Source organism: Equus caballus, chromosome 16 (genome assembly GCF_041296265.1).
Source record: "Equus caballus isolate H_3958 breed thoroughbred chromosome 16, TB-T2T, whole genome shotgun sequence".
Lineage (NCBI taxonomy): Eukaryota > Metazoa > Chordata > Mammalia > Perissodactyla > Equidae > Equus > Equus caballus.
In genome coordinates, this window is record NC_091699.1 from 53,547,746 (window position 1) to 53,566,760 (window position 19,015).

At 41.7% G+C, this 19,015-nt stretch overlaps 1 protein-coding gene and 1 long non-coding RNA gene across 4 annotated transcripts in view; one reads left to right on the plus strand and one right to left on the minus strand.

Annotated features, from left to right (window-relative positions):
* TOPAZ1 (testis and ovary specific TOPAZ 1) overlaps positions 1-5,175 on the minus strand; it is an 80,537-nt gene extending 75,362 nt beyond the window's left edge. Inside the window, exons 1-3 of one of the 2 annotated variants that reach the window (XM_023620622.2) lie at positions 4,834-5,175; positions 4,165-4,226; positions 1,766-3,849 (exon numbers count right to left, since the gene is read on the minus strand). In XM_023620622.2, the coding sequence (XP_023476390.2) occupies positions 1,766-3,849; positions 4,165-4,226; positions 4,834-5,038 (2,351 nt within the window). In that variant the 5' untranslated portion in view covers positions 5,039-5,175. Of the gene's footprint in view, positions 1-1,765; positions 4,227-4,833 lie in introns of both variants that reach the window. The other variant, XM_023620620.2, reaches the window with a different exon arrangement.
* Positions 5,176-5,237: 62 nt separating this feature from the next.
* Positions 5,238-19,015, plus strand: part of LOC106781805 (uncharacterized) — a 54,925-nt gene continuing 41,147 nt past the window's right edge. Inside the window, exon 1 of one of the 2 annotated variants that reach the window (XR_002800662.2) lies at positions 5,238-5,427. This is a non-coding gene — a long non-coding RNA (uncharacterized lncRNA). The remainder of the gene's footprint in view (positions 5,428-19,015) is intronic. The other variant, XR_001378549.3, reaches the window with a different exon arrangement.

The window sequence follows — 19,015 nt, forward strand, 5'->3', positions numbered from 1 at the left end:
AGTCATTATTCTAAGGAGAAAAAAAAGAATGAAAACCAAAATTCCTGTCCAAGTCACATTTCTCTCTTTCTACCTTTGGCTGTAACTCATTATCAACATCTTGTTAGCTAAGAGAGATGTTTGCTCTTGAACCCAAGATTTGCTCTAATTTCCCTTTGTGTTCCTCAAAGGAAGCATGGTATAACACGAATTAAAATCACTTTAAATAACTACCTTTTATTGAGTCCTTACTACTCTCCCAGTGACATGCCAAAACCTTTCCCATCCATTCTTTTTTTTTTTTGAGGAAGCTTAGCCCTGAGCTAACATCTGCTGCCAATCTCCTCTTTTTGCTGAGGAAGACTGGCCCTGAGCTAACATCCTCTATTTTATATGTGGGACACCTACCACACCATGGCTTACCAAGTAGTGCCATGTCCACACCCAGGATCTGAACTGGTAAACCCCAGGCTGCCGAAGGAACGTGAGAACTTAACCACTGTGCCACTGGGCTGACCCCTCCCTTCCATTCTTTGATTTAATCCTCACAACCCTGAGGCAAGTACCTTCCCTTTTTACAGACAGGGTAAAATAATTTGCCTAAAAGGTCACACAGTTATTAGGTGGCAAGGAGAAGATTCAAAAACCTGGGTCACATTATACAGGTCAAGCTCTTAACCACTAATTTTGAAGTAGGACAGGACTGAGCTCAAATCCAGATTCTATTATTAGTAGTGTGAACTTGGATAAGCAATAAGTTGTCATCTTCATTTTTTCCATCTTCAAAATGGGTAGGTTACTATCCTACCACATTATACTGTCAAAAATAAATAACAGATAAAGCTCTTGGTCTTCCGTTTGGTACAAAGAAACAATAAGAACATCAAGAACAATATGATCTCACAAAAGTAACTAAAATTTATAAATACCAAAGAAATTTAAGTCATGTACCACTGAATCTTAGTAGAAAGTTTTTCCATGTTTCCTTTTGAGTCTGTTCACAAAACATTCCCATATTCGTATTGTAACATATAAGTATAAATTAGAGCTTGAAGAATTATAAGATTTTAGTAAAATATGACATAATATTAAATAAAATTTGGGCCAACCACAATAGATCAAGCTCCTGAGCATGAAGGTTACTACTTGGCTCCATTTAAAGTTGCCTCAGGCAAACTCGCCCTCTTTTGCAGCTAAATCATCCCTTAAAACCATCAACTTAAAAGCAAAAGCAGGAAAGAAACTTCATGCTGTTTGCCTTGAAAATTAGTTTTACTTTTGATTCTACACTCAAGTCCTAATTACTTTAAATAAACTGTTCCAAGGCTTCTCTGTTCCCTGAAAAATAAATTTTTTATCTAACAAGGAAGCCACCGAAACTGGGTTAAAATATATAGCATTGTTCTTAATAAGTAACTTGGCTGAAATAAAAATATATCTGCATATTTATAATAATTAAAGGACATATAAAAATAAATTTGACTTCTGAAAGAAGCAATCTCAGTAATTTAAAAAGCCACTTTATAAACCACCATATTAAATTGTGAACAGCTAATCTCCTCCATAATAATTTCCAAGATACATATGCTCTATTTCAACTCAAGTTTTAGCATAATGACATTTCCGGGTCTCAGGAATAATATGCTATACTACATTTAATAACTGGGTTAAAAAAAATAAGAGCTTCAACAATCACTCCATAAATTTAGTGACACCTAACAGCAGCAAGTGGTTTTGAGACCCCCAACAATAATCTGCACCAAAAGGCATACTTGAACATGCATACCTCAAGTCATCACTTGGTTCTTTTTTTTCTGGAAGTTCCACCTGCTTGAAGTCTGCTGACTGGTGCTGTTCAACAACATTGAGCTCCTGGCTTATCATGGGAACCTCTGAAGTACATGAGAGCTCCCCGTCATTGGAGACTCCAAAGAGGTCTGGGTCATCTTGAATTACATCAATTAAGAGGACATCATCTTCATAGGCTTTAAGAATATCTGGAAACCCCACTTTAATTTCTGAAAAGTTCTTAGTCATTTTTCTACCACTAACTTCAGAGGAAACTCGTCCGAATGTTTCTTGTTCCTTAGAGCAGAAGGCAGGATTTTTCTCTACACACCCAGGATCACAAGAAAAAGTACTATTTTCAATTCTGAGAGAAACAGCTTCCTTATTAGCAACAATATTGCCTGGTTCAGAGATGTGGTTAGATGGTTTATTATTATTACCTTGCTTTAAAAAGCCTGGAGAAATATTCCAGGAATTCTTACGGCAGTAGAAGTCAGAACTAGCTTGCGCTGGAGTTACACTATTTTGTATGCTCAAAGATTGAGATCCTGACGTTGCTGTGGACACATTTTCTTTACTCCTATTCTGCCTTACCTCTGCTCCAGATAAACTGTCCAGAAGCTCTAGGGGACTATATGCTTCTCTCTCTGATGATTTGGCATTTATTTCTTTTCTTTTCTCTGTTTTATTCTTAAGTAATGGAATTTTAAAATTAGTGAGCCGTCCTGTGTTCAATATTTTAACCAAGTCTGGAACCACACGTGTTTGCTTAGCAACACACGCTTTTCGATGAATAGTTTTGCCTGTAGAGTTATTTGTTTCCTGGCCGTCCTGGGAAGCCATTGTCAAATTAAGTTTTGCTAAATTCCCTTTATCTTTTTTTTTACTTCCTGTTAAATTTTGAGTCACATTAGTTAACTGAGTATCTTCAGTAGTATTAGAAACTACCTCTGACCCACTCCTGCTCGGTTCCTCCGACTTCATCTTTTTATCATCACTGATTATAGGTTCCTTTATAAGCATTAAAGTAGGTTCTACTGCAGAGACTGAAGACAAACAATTTAAATTAGAATCCAATTTTTCTTCACTTGAAGATTCACTGTTTGTTTCTGTTATAGAACCTTCTAACAATAATTTGGAGTTAGTAAAATGAGTTTGATTTGTTTGGTGTTTAAGAAAATCATCTTGCCTCAAGCCTTCCTGAGACCCAGGAAGAAAGTAATTTGATTCTGGCAGGGAAGCCTTTTTCCAACACTGGGCAGATATTCTAGCACATGAATAACATGGCCAAGTTCTTTTACCAGTCATTGGTATTGTTCTGTGACAGCCTAACTCCGATTCTTCAGCTTCATTTCTCAAGTCTTCTTGTGAAGATTCCTTTTCAGTCGAATGGCAATCACTAGGTGATTTCACTACTGAGCTTTTCACGGACTTAAAATCCTCTTCTGGCTCCACGCTTTTACATCCTAGGGGCTCTGAAGCATTCTTTGTTTCTTCTTTCAGAAGTGGCTGGAGGGTTTTCTGAAACATAGCATTTACATGATGTTCAGGACTTGTTTTCTTTGCTACTGTTTCTGGAAAATGTGACGAATGATCCATTGGAGAGAGGGTATTAGGGTTTACTTTTCTCAAAACTTTCAAAGGATTTTTTTTAGCCTCCAAAGTCTCTGCTTCCTTACCCTCAGCACTCATTTGGTTTTCTTGTAACACCAACTCAGACTTGTTATACACATTACAGAAGTTCATCTCAATAATCACTTCATCTGATTTTTCAGACACCTTTATCCTTTTCCTGGGTTTTCTCCCAACATCGCTCTCCTCTACTGAGTATTTATTTTCTTCACTTTGAAGGCAGGAAAGCAAGCCATTATTTTTACTTTGGTATAAATCCGTTTCTTCAAGCAATAACTGATTTACTCCCATTAAATTTTCTTCAGTTTGTAAAAGCTGAGGAATACTATCTGTGTCACTCTTATCTGCAAGACTCCTAAGGTTTTCGTTCTTTAACTTCGAGGACTTTTCTGGTACGCACATACATCCACCATCAGGTTTATACTTGAGGTTATTTTCATCATTACAACCCTTGGAATGGGGGAAACAATTGCAATCATGTAATTTTAAAACGGAATTATTTTCTACTCCAGGTGACAAGCTGTTACAAGAATATTTCGAAGTATTCTTGTACAGTTCATCTTGGAATTCAACCTTAATATTTTGTGTAGCCTTATTTTCCGTTATTTCGGAAGGTGGGCTTTCTAAGCTTTTAATTCGAATTCTTCTTTTAATACCTTCTCCTAAACCTTCCTTACCCAAAGACTGCAAGAAAGCCATACTTTGAAATTCACTGCACTCCACTGTTTGGAAAGATTCCGAACTGGTTAATGATTCCTTTCTTACCAGGTCAATCCCTGGCTGTGGATCTTCACTTGAGGCTTCAGTAACTTTTCTTTTTTCCTTGGCTGATCAAAACAACAAAACATACCAGAAAAGATTTTATATTGAGGAAGAAAAAGCAGTATCACTTAAAATAAAAAATTGTGAAGCCATCCATTTTTATTTCCCTGAATAGCTGTATGGAAATATACATTTGTTTTAAAATGAAAGACCTCACTTCTATTAGGGAACTACATACAAACCTGTAAATTCTAAGGCAGCTGAACAACCTCTAGCAGCATCATCTCACACCAGCCAGAATGGACGACCAGGAGGAATTCCTTTTATAGTAATTCTAACCAAGGGCTCCTCACGGGGCAAACACCTTTTATGAGAATTCCTGTTTTTGCCCCTCTCCTGGTCAACCGCGTACAGAGTAAAGCCCACACAGCCAGATTTAGGTTGAACACTAGCGGTCAACACGGGTGGAGCAGGCTGAGGCGCAAGGGCTGGGAAGGGAGCCCGCCCCCCACCCGGGCGCTCTCTTACTGTGTCTTCCGGTCTGCAAGGGGAGCTTCGCCTCCTTCGCGGCTTCTAAGCCCGGCCCGTCGGACGAGAGCGAAGGGCCCATCCGGCCCCCCGGCCCCTCCACACGGCGCCTCACCGCGGCCCTCCCAGCCCCGGACGCCTCACCCGACGGGTCACTTTCCACTTCTTCTGGCCCGGACGCCCGGGCCACCATTCTCCTCTTTTGCCTGCTCTCCTCGCGCTCCCTGGCTTCAGGGCCGCAGCCTCCCGCCTCGCCAGGCCCTGGCCGCTGGCCTCGCTTCCTCAGGCCTCGCGCGTCGCCCTCACGCCCCGGGGCCGTCGCGGGGCCAGAGGGCGGGGACCGCTGCATCCGCCCCGAGCCCACCGCCCTGCCCGCCGGGGCCGCCACACCCGCTCGCAAGAGCCTAGTGGCCGCACGAAGGCTGCTCCCGCCGCCGGGAGCCCACCGCCCTCAGCCCCGCCCGGCGCCGCCCACCACCCAGGCCCGGGGCCGGAAGCGGAAGTGGGGCCCGCGCCGTCTAGCCCTGGAAGGCGCGGCAGGGCCCAACGGGCGGAAGGACCGCGAGCCTCTGCGGCTGGCGCCCTCTGGGGAGTCGCTGCGCCGGACTGGGCTGTGGTGGGAGCTCCCTGCGGGCCTCCGTCGTGTCTTTGCATACGCAGGAATCTCCCGGAACCCTTGAGGGCTGTCATGCCCACCTGCTGCCGCTCGTTCCTGGCTGCTGGCAAAGACCGCTGTAGGTCAGTGCCTTCTAACTCCACCCCAAAGCTCCTGGGACCCCTTTCCAAGTGCCTTCCGCATATGTTCACCTGGATATTGCATGCTCGCCTCAAACTCTGGATGTGCTGAACTGAGCTGCTCTCTCCTCACAGGCTTGCTTTTCTTGTCTTGGTGGTTGCGCCACCGTCTACCCAATTGTTTAAGCCAGAAACCTAGAAACCATCAGAGACACGCATCTTTCCACTTCATCTGCCGCAACCGCTGTCGTTAGGTTTGCTTCATTCTACTTTGTGTTTGTCAGCCACTCTCCCCTTTGCCATTACCTTGGCTCTGGCTCTCAGATTTTGACTGTCCTACTGCATCAGCCTCCTAAATCTTAGTCATGCTTTCATCCTTGCTTCCACCTGCTGCCAGGCCATGCCCCTCCAGTGAAAAGGGATCTTGGCACTTCCCACCTTGACTCTTCAGGAACTCCTTTGCTCAAAGATTAAAACCAACAGAAAGTCCAAACTGTTTGGTGTGGTGTTTGTAGCTCTTTTCTGATGTGGCCCCTGAACATTTAGTTTTGTCTCTTGCTGTCGCTGTAGGGGAAAAGTTGTGCTTCAATGGAAAACTATGTATAGGAGTCACGCTTCTGCATTATCTGGTTCTGATTCTATGGGAGCTGTTTTACAACAAATAAGTTGCAAATAAGTGGTAGCAGTGCAAAATAATGGTTTGTAGACACGCAAACTCTGTCCTATAGAAGTTCAGTTGACTTCTCGCTCCCGCTGTAGAAGCAGCCAGTTTTGCCTCCATTTGCACATTCATTTCAATATTCCTGATGTATAAATGTGCCTGTTCAAAGAACTGGTGGTTATAAAATCTGCCTGAAGACAGACATAAAATCTTTAACACATGTTCATTTTTACCTCTATGAGAGTCAAGATTTTATCTTTTTTTTTTTTTTTAACTATCTTTTAATACCGCACCTACCCTGCACTAAAACCACATTGGACTGCTACTAGAGTTCTCTAGATTTCATATGCTCTGTCATGCCTGTGCCTCTCTACATGCTAATCATGGAAATTCTTCCTTTGCTTGTCTGCTTGGTGAACTACATATTTCCCTTCAAGAATCAGTGCAAGGATCACCAGCTTCCCTGCTGCCTTTCTCCTTACACTTGGATGGGTCAGGTGTTCCTGTGTGTCTGCTCACACATTTCTTTCAGTTGTTTACTTGTGTGTCTCCCTAGGGAGACACAGATATCTTCTGTTAATCTTTGTGTGTTTAAAGAGGAACTTGGTGATTTTGAACACAATTTGTGTTATGCATTAAAGGATGGTAGGTGTGATGCATTGAGAGTGAATACTGTGGCAGTTTGGGTGAGCAGTTTAAGTGAAGCATCCTTAGGAGCATCTATAAAATAGAACTTAGGTAAAGGAGGTGTAAAGAATCTAGGAATGTTTCTTGTCTCTTTTTGCTTGTAAATACTCCCAGTAAAAGGGAAACCAGTTTAAGAATAGCAGAATTTAGAAAAAGTTATTTTAGGGATTTCAGACTCATTCCAAGTTTACTTTGTGCCTCAGTTTCCTCATCTGTAAAATAGAACAATAGTATCTCCAGAAGGAAACCAGAATATGTCATCCCAAAATATGCCTTTTGACATAAAAATTATTTTGAGCTGAAGGCAATTAAGAAGCAGCAAATGTGGGAAAAACTCTCACTACCTTCTCCCCCTTTTCTGCCTAGAGTCAGGAGATAAATTCTCCTTTATTGGAGAAGACTCTAGATTCTTGCCAGCCTAGAGATGGCACTAGAGGAATCTGCAAATAAACCGTACTCCGTTAGTTTACTCCCATATATTTTTCTTCCCACAGATCATCATGCTTGGAAGGCTAAAACTGCTTTCTTCCGTCCTGTCATTTCTACACAAATTTATTGTCCTTTGTTGAAGATGCCATGTAGGCCAGGGTTCTAAGCCATCATTTTGAGTTACTCTTCGCTGAGGTTTCTCTTGTGTGATGTGCACTGTGTGCATTAATAAACTGTTTTTCTCTTGTTAATCCATCTTTTTGTTAAAGATGCCCATCTGAGAACTTAAGATGGGTAGAGATAAAGTTTTGCTGCCCCTACATCCTCATAGCATTCTCATGAGAATTAAATGTGCTAATAGTTGTAAAGTACTTAAAACAATGCCTAGAAGATTGTAAATCCTAAGTAGATTTGTTAAATAAAACCCCAATATATATTGAAAGATAGACTCTATATAATTCTGATGTTTACTACCTTCAAAGTAAACATTGCTACTAAGATCTTAGTAAAATAAAGATAAAAATTCAGTCCAACTTCTTTGGTCTGAATCAAAACAGATGGTCTTCAAGTCGGCTACAGGCCCAGGAATTTAAAGACTTTTATGCCCCAAACAGTTAAACAATGCATAAAAGAGGACTGAGAAGAGCTTAGTAGCATAGGAAATTGCAAAATCAAGCACAATGAGTGTTCTGAATAAGAAAGTTATAATCTTTATTACAGATTTTAAATTCCTCATACCAAACTGCTTTCACAGAAAACTTAAGGAGATTACGTATGTTTATACAAGATTTTATTGATCTTCTGTTCTCTTCTGTGAAATGATTATCATAATCCTACTATTGTGCTTGGCAGTGTCTGGAAAGGGCAAGCACAGTTGTTTACCAGAAAAGACTCAATCCTCCCAGTGGCAGATCTCACACACTTGGGAGTCTAGAAGATGGAGCAGAATATTTATTTACCTGTACCTATTGGGTTGCATCTCGGTCCACACAGAGTTGGCCCTATGTGGGTGCCTGGGAGTTCCCTTCTCTACTAGTCTCCACACTTTTTCTTTTCTACCCCTTTCCTTTGCCCCTGGATCCTGGCTAACAATACTGCCCAGCCCTTGAAGTCAGCTTCAGGGTCACCCCTTCTCCAATGGCCCTTGTACATGGCAGGTTCTAGTTCTGTCCTGGAAAGATGACAACAGAGCCACATTCTCTACCTTCCACAACTACAAGTTGTAGATTATTGATGCACAGGATCAGCTACGTAATTTGTAGGGCTCAGTGCAAGATGAAAATGCAGGGCCCTTTTTTAAAAAATTAAGGATTTCAAGACAGAGACAGCAGAACATTAAACCAAGTACAAAGCCCTGTACAACTACACAGGTTGTTGCCCATGAAGCTGGCCCTACAGATCCGTGGTGTACTTCTGTAAGACTAACAAACCTCTTATTGTTAATATTTATCAGCTCTGATATCAAAACCTCTCTTCTTTTTTGTGCCAGTCCTTGGCCAGTTTGCATGCAGAGCAATTCCACACCCTTCCTCTGCCCTGCTCTGTATCACAGGGGTCAGCTCCTGCAGTCTGCATTTGCCATGCTCTTGGGTCATTTGACTTTGGGTGAGATTTGGCTAGTAGACGACACTGGTAGGAGAATGGAGAAGGGAGACTTTTCCAGATTTCTCTCTGCTCCAGGCTGCCTATTAGACAGCAGCTGATTCTTCTCTGGGACTCCATCTTTTGCTGGCCAGGCTCACTGTAGTGCAGTTTCAGCCAGGTGCATTGAGGTGCCATTGTCCTTCCAGCCTAGGGGTAGCAGTGGCCTTCTGCTGTTAATAACCCCTGGGCACCTCACCAAACCCTGTTTTTTCAGTTCTTCCATCCCATCTCCTGGATGACACTCCTCTGTTTAAAATACTTAAAGTAATTTCTTTTTTCCTGGTCAAAGACCTCCCGTGTAATTAAGGGTGCAGGTGGAAGGAACTAAGGGAATGAAAGGACAGACTTCTGTTCTACCACATTGTCAAGAAATATTCTTTCACCATCTTGGAAGGGATACCTAAATAAAGCAAGAGTAAATCTGATGTTCTCCCAAGACATGGTGACTTTTCTTTCTTCCAAGGATTTCCAATATTTTCTCCAGGGTCAGCTTCTCATTCAATTTTAGATTGTAAATCTTCTGCCCAGGAATATCATTGAATCTGACGTTCAGCAAAGAATAACATATTGATACCCTTTAAATGTTAAAAATCAATGATCCTATTTTACCTCTGGAAAGAAAAATCAAAAGGTACCAAAATCGATCGCTGGCCCCAAATACTTGAGTGCAGATATTCAAGTCCAGGCTTGAGACTCTTAATTAACTTTCTCTCCACTAGAGGGCCCCAAATCCAGAGCAGCCAAGGATGATGCACCACTCTTTCCTCTGGCTCCAGGAACTCCATGCTCTTAAATCATAAGAGCCTTTGATTGTGTCACTGAGTCAGAAGAACTCAATTACTCAGTGTAATAAGTCCAAAATGGAACACAATAGGAATTTTTGAGCAGAAGAGGAACTTAGAAATCATCTACTCTAATTTCTTCGTTTTACTGAGAGGCATGAGAAGCTAAGGAATTTAAAAGTGCTGTGAATCAATCATTGCCTGTGTTTCCTCTGTTTGCTGCCTAATCGCCTGCATTTCCAAGTGACCATTTTGAGAGAGAGATTGAAACAACACAAATTTATTCTGCTTCTTCTTCACGCAGCAGCACGTCTAAGAATGCCTGTGGTGCATATGTCCACCCTTTAGCATCTCTGTAAGGGGTCTTGTATTTATGCCTCTCAAATTTTCCAGTTGAATTAGGGCTGTCATTGCAGTCTATCATTTTGTTTGTTTGTGGAAGAGGGAATCTCTGTTTTGCTATCCAATATGGGATAACCTCAGAGAGGAGGGGGCTGTGCCAGTGGCTGCTATGTTAAAATCTAGCTTATCAATGGATAGAGTGGATGGTTGCCTAAATGGTTTGATTTGAAGTGTAACAGGAAAAATTTCCTTCTATTTAGTCTCTTTCCCACTCAAGAGAACATTCTATTAAGTTTTTATATACACAGATGACTTCCAAATTTATATCTCCAGCCCCATGTCCTGCTCTGTATCCACTTGTCCATACCTCTGATCCAAGTGACCAGGATAAATGTTCCTTGCAGGCTTTGACTCCCTTAGCAGAGAGCATTCACCGAGAGTTTTCCCTTTCTGCTCCAGGGATTGCCCCAATGACCCAGAGCAGCTATCTGGCTTCGTTCAGGGCATGGGCAACTAGGAAGTGCAGTGGCGTTAGCATGCCTGGAGAAACCTCAACCAGCAGGGATGGGGAGCTAGTGGATAAGTGCTCCTGCCCCCTGCCCTTTAGACAGACAATCCTGGAGGCATTTTGTATATTTTATCAGGTATCTCTGAAGATTGCACATGGCAGCAACCTTGATAACATACCTTTTTATTGGCCTTTCCTCCTACCTGGTTTCACTTTCCGTATTCTTACTGCTGGCCCCTGTACCTCCTAAATAAACTACTTACATGTACGTCCTGGCCTTGAGCTCTGTCCAGGCTAAGACAATATCTATTTGACATTTTAGATTTACATGCCCAAAATGTAATTCTTGATTCCTCCACTTCTTCCATAGGTTCCCCAGCTCAGTAAATGGCAACTACATAATTCCAGATACTTAGGTCAAAAACCTTAGACTCAACCTGGAATCTTCTCTCTCACTGGCCCACTCCTCCACCCCCATCCAATCCATCAGCAAACTCTGTCTGCTCTACCTTAAAAGCATATCCCGAATCTCACCATTTCTCATCATCTCCACCACTTCTGTCCCCTAGTCAGGCCACTTTCCTTTCTTGTCTGGAGTACTATAAAAAAACCTCTTAACTGATTTCCCTATTTATAATCTTACCCCACTATTTTCTACGTAATAGTCAAGCTGATTCATTAAACTGCAAGTTCCCTGGTTACCTATCCCATTTAAAATAAAATCCAAAGTCCTTCTGATGGGCCACAGGCCCTGCATAATCATGTACCTGTAATCCCTCCACCCTAATATTCTATCATTCTCCTTCTCCTTATGGTGCTCCAACCCACTGGCCTTCTCATGTCACTTGAACAGGCTGAGCATGCTCTCTCTTTGAGTCTTTGTGTGTGTGTGTGTGTGAGGAAGATTGGCCCTGAGCTAACATCTGTTGCCAATCTTCCTCTTGTTGCTTGAGGTAGACTGTACTGAGCTAACGTCTGCGCCAATCTTCCTCTATTTTATATGGGATGCCCTGCCACAGCATGGCTTGACGAGAAGTGCTAGGTCCATGCTCAGAATCCAAACCTGCAAACCCTGGGGCCCCAGGGCAGACTGCACAAACTTAACCACTACGCCACCGTGTCGGCCCCTTCTTGAGTCTTTTCCGTTTGCTCTTTCCCTGCCTGGAAGGTTTCTTCCCGCCAGAATCCATATGCTCCACTCCCCGACCTCCTTCAGGACTCTGCTCAAATGTTACTATAGAGAGAGACCCTCCTTGACCATTGTCAAAAACCAAATCTGGACTTAGTAAGGAGAGACTTCTGTTTAGAAGGATTATTGCAAGCTGGGGAAAGAGACTATTGCAATAGGGAGAATGCTGTGACCATAAGATCTGCAAGCGCCTCCAGAGTTAGGCAAAGAGTGTTTTTATTTTATAGAGAGGAGAAAATAAAGCTAGAAAGAATCAGGTGTGGCATAGTGAGAGGACAGGGTGATGCAAGCAGATAGTAGTAGATGTTTGAGCCTGAGGCCAGCCTCTTCGCAGGGGTGGTTACATGCCGACTCAGGGTGAGGCTAAAGTTCAGGAACCTGGAGGAAGGAGAGAAACTTAACCAAAGTTTGGTTAACAAGCGTTTTGTTCCAATTGATCAGTGGGTTAAGCAGTTCAGCTAATTATTTATGAGGCAAAGAAAGAGAATTTTGAGAGTTTGTGTCTAGCCTTGTCGTGGGTAAATAAGAGAGGTGCTTGTGAATCTTACCTCAATATATGGGAAAAGGTGGTTTCTTTGCAGTAAGCTGTTTTCTGGGACACAGAGGGTGGGGGTATTTCTTAACCTTCCCTATTTTCCAGGATCACAGGGCTCAGTTAAAATACAACACTGTCACCACTCAAAGATAGAAAAATCTTCCCATGCGCTTTCCCGGTTTAATTTTCCTCATGGCACTTTCAACATGTGCCATACAGTGTATTTATTCACTATCAGTCTTCCCCAAACCCTAGCTAGAGCAGGGCCTTTCTCCATGCTCTGCTATATCTCTAACATTGAAAATAGTGCCTGGCACAGAACAAGCCCTGAGTACACATTTGTTGGATGCACAGGGAACGAAATTCCCTTTTTTGAGGGGTTGTGGAATAGTGGGACTGTCAGAATTGAGACTCAGGAAGGCTGATTTAGAAAGGCTGTGCAGGACTGCAGGAAGGAAGAAACCAACTAGAGGGCCCTTTCCACAGTCCCCGTGTTAAAGTGAAACCCTGGAAAAGCAAGCGACAGATTCAAGAGACCTCGAGGAAAATAAATTGCTCTTGGAGAGCCAAGAGCGTGTCTTATTGCTCTCTCTTCTCCCAGGCCCTGGTGTGACACCTGGTCACTGGTCAATCCTCAGAAACAAGAGTCAGTTAACATTTATGGTGGCTCCATGGATATTCAAGGGAGAGTTGGAAGAGTTTGTGTCTATTCTTATGTTGAAGAACACCCAGTTAAATTGAAATTTTAGATAACTAACAATTTTATTTTAGTAAAAGTATGTTACATACAAATACTTGGAACATACTTTTACTAAAAATATTTGCTATTCATCTGAAATTCGGGTTTGCTGTATTTTATCTGGTAACCCTACCTCTACTGCCTGAGCAGGTGGAGCCCCCCAATTGCTGGACCCACGTTTCTGAAGTTGTATCTTTTCCTAGATCTTGGCCTCAGTAATCCATCACTAGGTTGGTAGATCTTTGATGCTTCTAGGAAGTTAATTGTTATATTTAACATGGCTTTTCTAGTTATCTTCAGTGGGAAGGTTATGCTGAACCATCTGGTCCACTATTACTCAATGTGTAAGTCACCCATCTCCAGTCTTTTCCCTTCCTGCCCACTCTCATACCACAATTTCTAATATCCACTGATAAGACAAATGTGATAGACATCAAAGGCAGCTTCTCACATTATTTAATAGAATAATTTTGATTGTATTCCTGTTGGATACTTATTCTCAAGAAGCAATTTCTTCCAGGAGCAGAAACACCATGGGAAAATTTAAACCACATAAAAGGAGAAATAATTCTGTATTTGTGGCTAAAATACCTTAGGTATAAAGATAGTTACACAACATTGAAATAATTAAATGCAAACTATAGTTCAGGGACTCATTTAGGCCCTGGGTTTATAGCAGGAAAAAAATCTCTGCTTTCATGGAAACTGCATTCTTGTGGGCAAGAATGACAATAAGCAAAATAGGCAGTGTATCAAATGGTTATAAAAGGGATGGGGTAGATGATAAGCTGATGGGTAGGGAGTAAGAGAAGTGTGCCAGGGAATGCTATTGGAGATGTTGCAGTTGTGGAAATTAAAAGGAATCTTAATTAGACTGGAGTCAGGAAGGCCTGTAGGAGGAGCTCTCATGCCCTGTCACACATGGTCAATTATACCAAACAGGAAGAAACTGACAGTTGCATCTAAGACAGGAAGTAAAACTACTTTACTACTGAAGGAAGATTTCTCTCCCCACCCAACAACAGCCCAGCCAATGAGAAGTGCCACAGCTCAGCCAATGAGAAACACCACAGCTCAACCAATGAGAAGCCATTGACACCCTGAACTGAATCCCCCAATGGATTTTAATTTACAACAGCCCCTCCCTACTCTCCCTTTTTCTCTATAAAGGCAGCTCCCCTCTTCTGTTTTCTGAATTTGCTTATGGTTTGCCACAGCATGCACATCTGGAATTGCAATTGTTTTGGCCATTCCTGAATAAACTCGTTTTGAGTTTTTTTTTTAAGTTAACACAGTTTTAAATAGGGTAGTCAGAGAACATCTCTGAAAGAAGTAACTTGAAAGAAGATGAACAAGTCGTGCAAGTACTGGGGAAGAATGTTCTGGACAGCAAGTACTTGAGGCAAGAGTATGCCTGCCGTATTCAAAGGGGCAGCAGGCGGCCAGTGTGACTGGAGGAGTGAGGAGGAGAGCAATAGGAAATTAGTTCAGGATATTAAAGGATGAGTTAACATCATAACACATCAGTGCATTCTTCAGCACCTTCTCTGAAACGTCGAATACAAACCAATGTAACAACAAAACCAACAGAATGTATTGTACACTATTAAAAAATTATTTGCCAATATTGAAACAGGTGAAACAATTCCATAAAATTCTGTATTTCTAGTTTCTCTTAAAAATTGAGGATCTGGCAACATTGTTGCCTTAAGAAACACAGGCCAAATCAGTGGGAGTTGAGTAGCTGCTGCCTGCTTCAGGCAGAGCAGTGTTCTCCAGTTTGCCACAGTCCCCACTACTCCTTGTTGTCCTCAGTCCCCTTTGCTTGCTTATGCTTCCTACCTGGCCCCTGTCAGCCTCCAAGTTTAACTCCCACTCTAAATTTATATATTTCAATTTACAGGAGATTTGCAACCCCATCATCTGTGCAGCTCAGAAACCATCCCACTGTATCTCTCTCATGTTATTAATTCCCTACGCCATTTTTCTCATGATCTCCTCAGAACCTTCTCTATTTTCTCAGTCCTCCAGCTCCATACTCTTGGCTCTACAAGCGAAACTATCTCCTTTTCTGGGGAGTATTCTTGGTCATTTTGAGATTGTTGTTTTCTCTGTACCACTAAGTCTTTGTCTTTATCTTTCCCTTCTACTCAGGGAAATAAAGACCAACCAAATGAGAAAAGCAAAGTCTATTTATTCAGAGCTTGCTATAGCAAGGGTGTCAACCACCATCACTTGTGTTTTGGCAGAGACTCAAAGACAGGCAGAGCAGTGGAAAAGCTTGTTAGTGAAAAAGAGGGAAAGCTCCAGGTGCGTCCTGATTGGACGCTGTGGGCATGGGGAAACTAGGAGTGAGCTACCTGTGTGATTGACTAGGGCTACATATTTGGCTTTCTGTGATTGGTCCTCACTTGGAAGCAGGGAGAAAAATGAGGGGAGCTGTCAGTTATTAATCAAGTCCTGGCCATTTTGGGCCAACTGTTACAGAAGTTACTGTTTAACTTCTTGGATTGTTACTAGAGATAGCATCTGACTTCTTACAAGTCTGACTTATAGCAGGCTGCCTTCCTGGGCCATTTACTGTAGATAAGGGGGTGAGTTTCCTGAGCAGGTTGCTACAGATTGTGGGGCAGAATTCTATTTTTATATATCATCTGGCCATCTCTATTTAGTCTCTCGTTCCTTTTCTCCTGCCTCAGAGAAAGAGCCTTCTTCTATTTTTCCATGGCTAACTCTTTCACTGATGATCCCAACATCATACAGCCCTGCTTGCCAAACTCTCCCATACCTTTCTTCTTTTTACCTGTCAGATGCCTCTGAGTCCACCTCCTTATACCCCTCCTCCTTTGTTCCTCGAAAACTGGTTTCCTTCCCAGATAGTCAAATGAAATTTCAATCTCAAATGAGATTACAGGTGTAAAAAGCTGACAACACAAACATCACAAAATCTTTAGAAGTAAATATCATTATTATATTTATAATTTTTATATTTTATATTATTATGTATTGTATATATATCAATAATATAGTGTTATAACTTTTAACTTCTTGGCTATATACTCCTCGATCACCTCTTTACCTGACAATAGTTTCATAGTATTTTTCTACGGAAAGAGTAAAGAATCTGGTCTTTCCTCCAGCATGGTCAATTGAAATTTGTTCCTAACTAGTAGTTTGGAAGTATAAACATGTGTCTTTATATTGACATACTTGCTGGTTATAGTGTTTCTGTAGGTTTGTGCCCAGCAAATATGGGAATCCTGATAAATTCTACTTCATGTGATGCAGCATCTGAGAGGATGAAGAGACACACAATGGCCAGATGATATATGAAAATAGAACTCTGACTCACAACCTGCAGCAGCAACCAGCCCAGGAAACCAAAACATTACCTACAGTGATTAGCCCAGGAAGCTAGCGTACTGTCTGTAAGCCAGACTTGTAGGAAGTCAGACCCCTCTCTCAAGCAACTGATCAGGAAACCAAACAATACCCCTGTAACAATCAGCCCCAAATGGCCAGAACTTGATTAAAATCTGGCAGCTTCCCTAATTTTTGTTTCCAACTTAGAACCAACCAGAGAAAGCCAAATATGTACCCCTAACCAATCACGTAGATGCCCTGCTTCTAGTCAGCTCACCTCTGGCCCTCCACACCTACAGTCTCCAGAGCAAGAGCAAGCAGTCGCTTAACTATACATTGAGATACAGAGATCTTCATAATTATAGCCCATGAAACCCAAACTAACTATATCCCTAACCCAAATTCTTCTTTGCCAGACCTCAGGAAGCTACAGGGGAAGTAGTGTCCTCCAATAGGGGGCAGGTTCCTGTTAGAGCAGGAAGGTAAAGGGAATGTTCAGGATGATATGGAGGATCTTCTTGATAGGCCATGTGTTCTAGAGGGCACTACAGAAGGGGATTGGGAATGGGGCCAGAGTTGGGACATGCAGAGTCTAGGGGATGACTGGGGAATCTTAATCTTTCTTTGGTGATTTTCAAGTCGGGATAGAGTCCAGGTAAAGGGACCAGTCTTCTTGCTCCCATATCATTCTGTAAATGCATTATATTTATATACAAAGCACTCTTATATACAAAGCATTATTATATACAAAGCACTCTTCGAAATAATATTATTATTAGCCTGTTTTACAGATGAGGAAACTAAGGCACATGGAGATTAACTTTTCTCAAGTCCCACAGGCAGTAAGTAAGCAACGTACCTCCAAAGTCCATGTGTTTATGTGCCCCTGGCACTGTTGTCCTGTCGAATTTACTGGTTTTGTTTTTATTCTCCGTTTGTATTAGTTTCCTATTGCTGCTGTAGCAAATTTCCACAAACTTAGTGGCTTAAAACAACACGAATTTATCTTAGAGTTGTGGAGGTCAGAAGTCTGAAACGGGTCTCACTGGGCGAAAATCAAGGTGTCAGCAGGACTGTTCCCTTCTCAAGGCTGTAGGGGAGAACCCATTTTATTTCCTTTTCCAGTTTCTATAGGCTGCCTGCATTCCTTGCTCGTGGCCCTCTCCCTTCTTCAAAGTCAGCGATGGCTGGTCAAGTCTTTCTCACATCCATCACTCTGACACTCTTCTGCCTCCCTCTTCCGCATTTAGGGACCCTTGTGATCTTTTTTCTTACTGTGTAAATTCTCTCACCTCTGGCCTGTGGGAGCCTCATCAAGTCCTTAGAAACACCTAACTTCTTTCACCTTATCTCTGTTACGTCCTTTCTTCCATATAGAGAATCCTGGTTCTCAAGGATACAGGATGATAGATTAGACTACCTCATTTGCTCTCCCCCATCACACACTATTCTCAGAGCTACAAAACCAGTGCTGCCACCACCACCAAAAGGATTACTGAAGACAGCTAACTTTTTCATGTGCTCTCCTCCTTCTGTCTGCTTTTAATGGTTCGCATATCTATATTGTCAGAGTGCATAGCTGTTATACATTATATTCTCTCCCTTATAGTCCTGATTCCCCATAAGCTAAAGCTTACCCAGGGTTGCTTAGGCTAAAACTGACACTTGAGCACCTCCTGTGTACAAGAACTTTGCAGTGCATCTTTACCTATTTAAAAGAAAATTTGAAATTAAAGAAAAGGGAAGTACACTTGACCAAGGTCACATATTATATACATATATTTTCATCTTTGTGAACATGTACACTCTTTCCTCCCTTTAAGTGACATCTTGGGTTATGCAGTTAATTCTAATAATCTCACTAGATGGTCTGTTAACATAAAGAATGAGAAAGTAAGGTAACAATCATGGCTGTTTCCAGGTTCTTAAGCAAAGAAATAAAAGATATACAGAAAGCTTCTAGAGTTTGGAGGATTACAAAAGGAAGGGCAATTCTTGGAGGAAGTGCACAGAGTTGTTTTCAAAACCTTGTTTTCAAAGTTTATATCTGTGTCTTTTTTGGAAAAAATACATGCCTTTTGTTAAACATTCCATCAGTCTAGAAATATATTTTTTAAAAAATCAATCAAACTCACATCATCCAGAGGGACTCCTAAAGTTGGAATTCCATATTGTCAATTAAGACTTCAGTTCTGATTATGTTACTTTTTATCATAACTTCCAACATTCTCAAAGTCATTTCAGATAAAGAATAAACAAACAAGCCAAACTTGGAACCATGAAAATGCAACTCAGATGTCTTGATAAATATAGTGGTGCATTCCATGAGTGGAAGCTGTCAGGATAGTACTGGAGTATTATAAGTTGTACAACGTGGTCATCAAATACAAACTACCAGTAGAGAAGCAAAGCAGTGATTTCCCCACAATGATGCACTCAGTTATGCAGGTGTAAGTGGCAGGAAAACAGGTAATTAGGTTCAGGAAATGAGATCAATTAATCATGCCAAAACCCCTTATTTACCTAAGATGTGTTTGGCTATGCAGTACTGACATGCATCCTTTACTCGTCTCATTATCACATCAGTTAGACAAAGCAAACATCAGCTCAGTGGTTCATATTCTTAAACAGTCTACAGTCTCTGGTACTTGCTTTGACTTTTCCAGATAACCATTTACCAAAAGGTCAGCAATTCCAATTGGAGGTTAATGG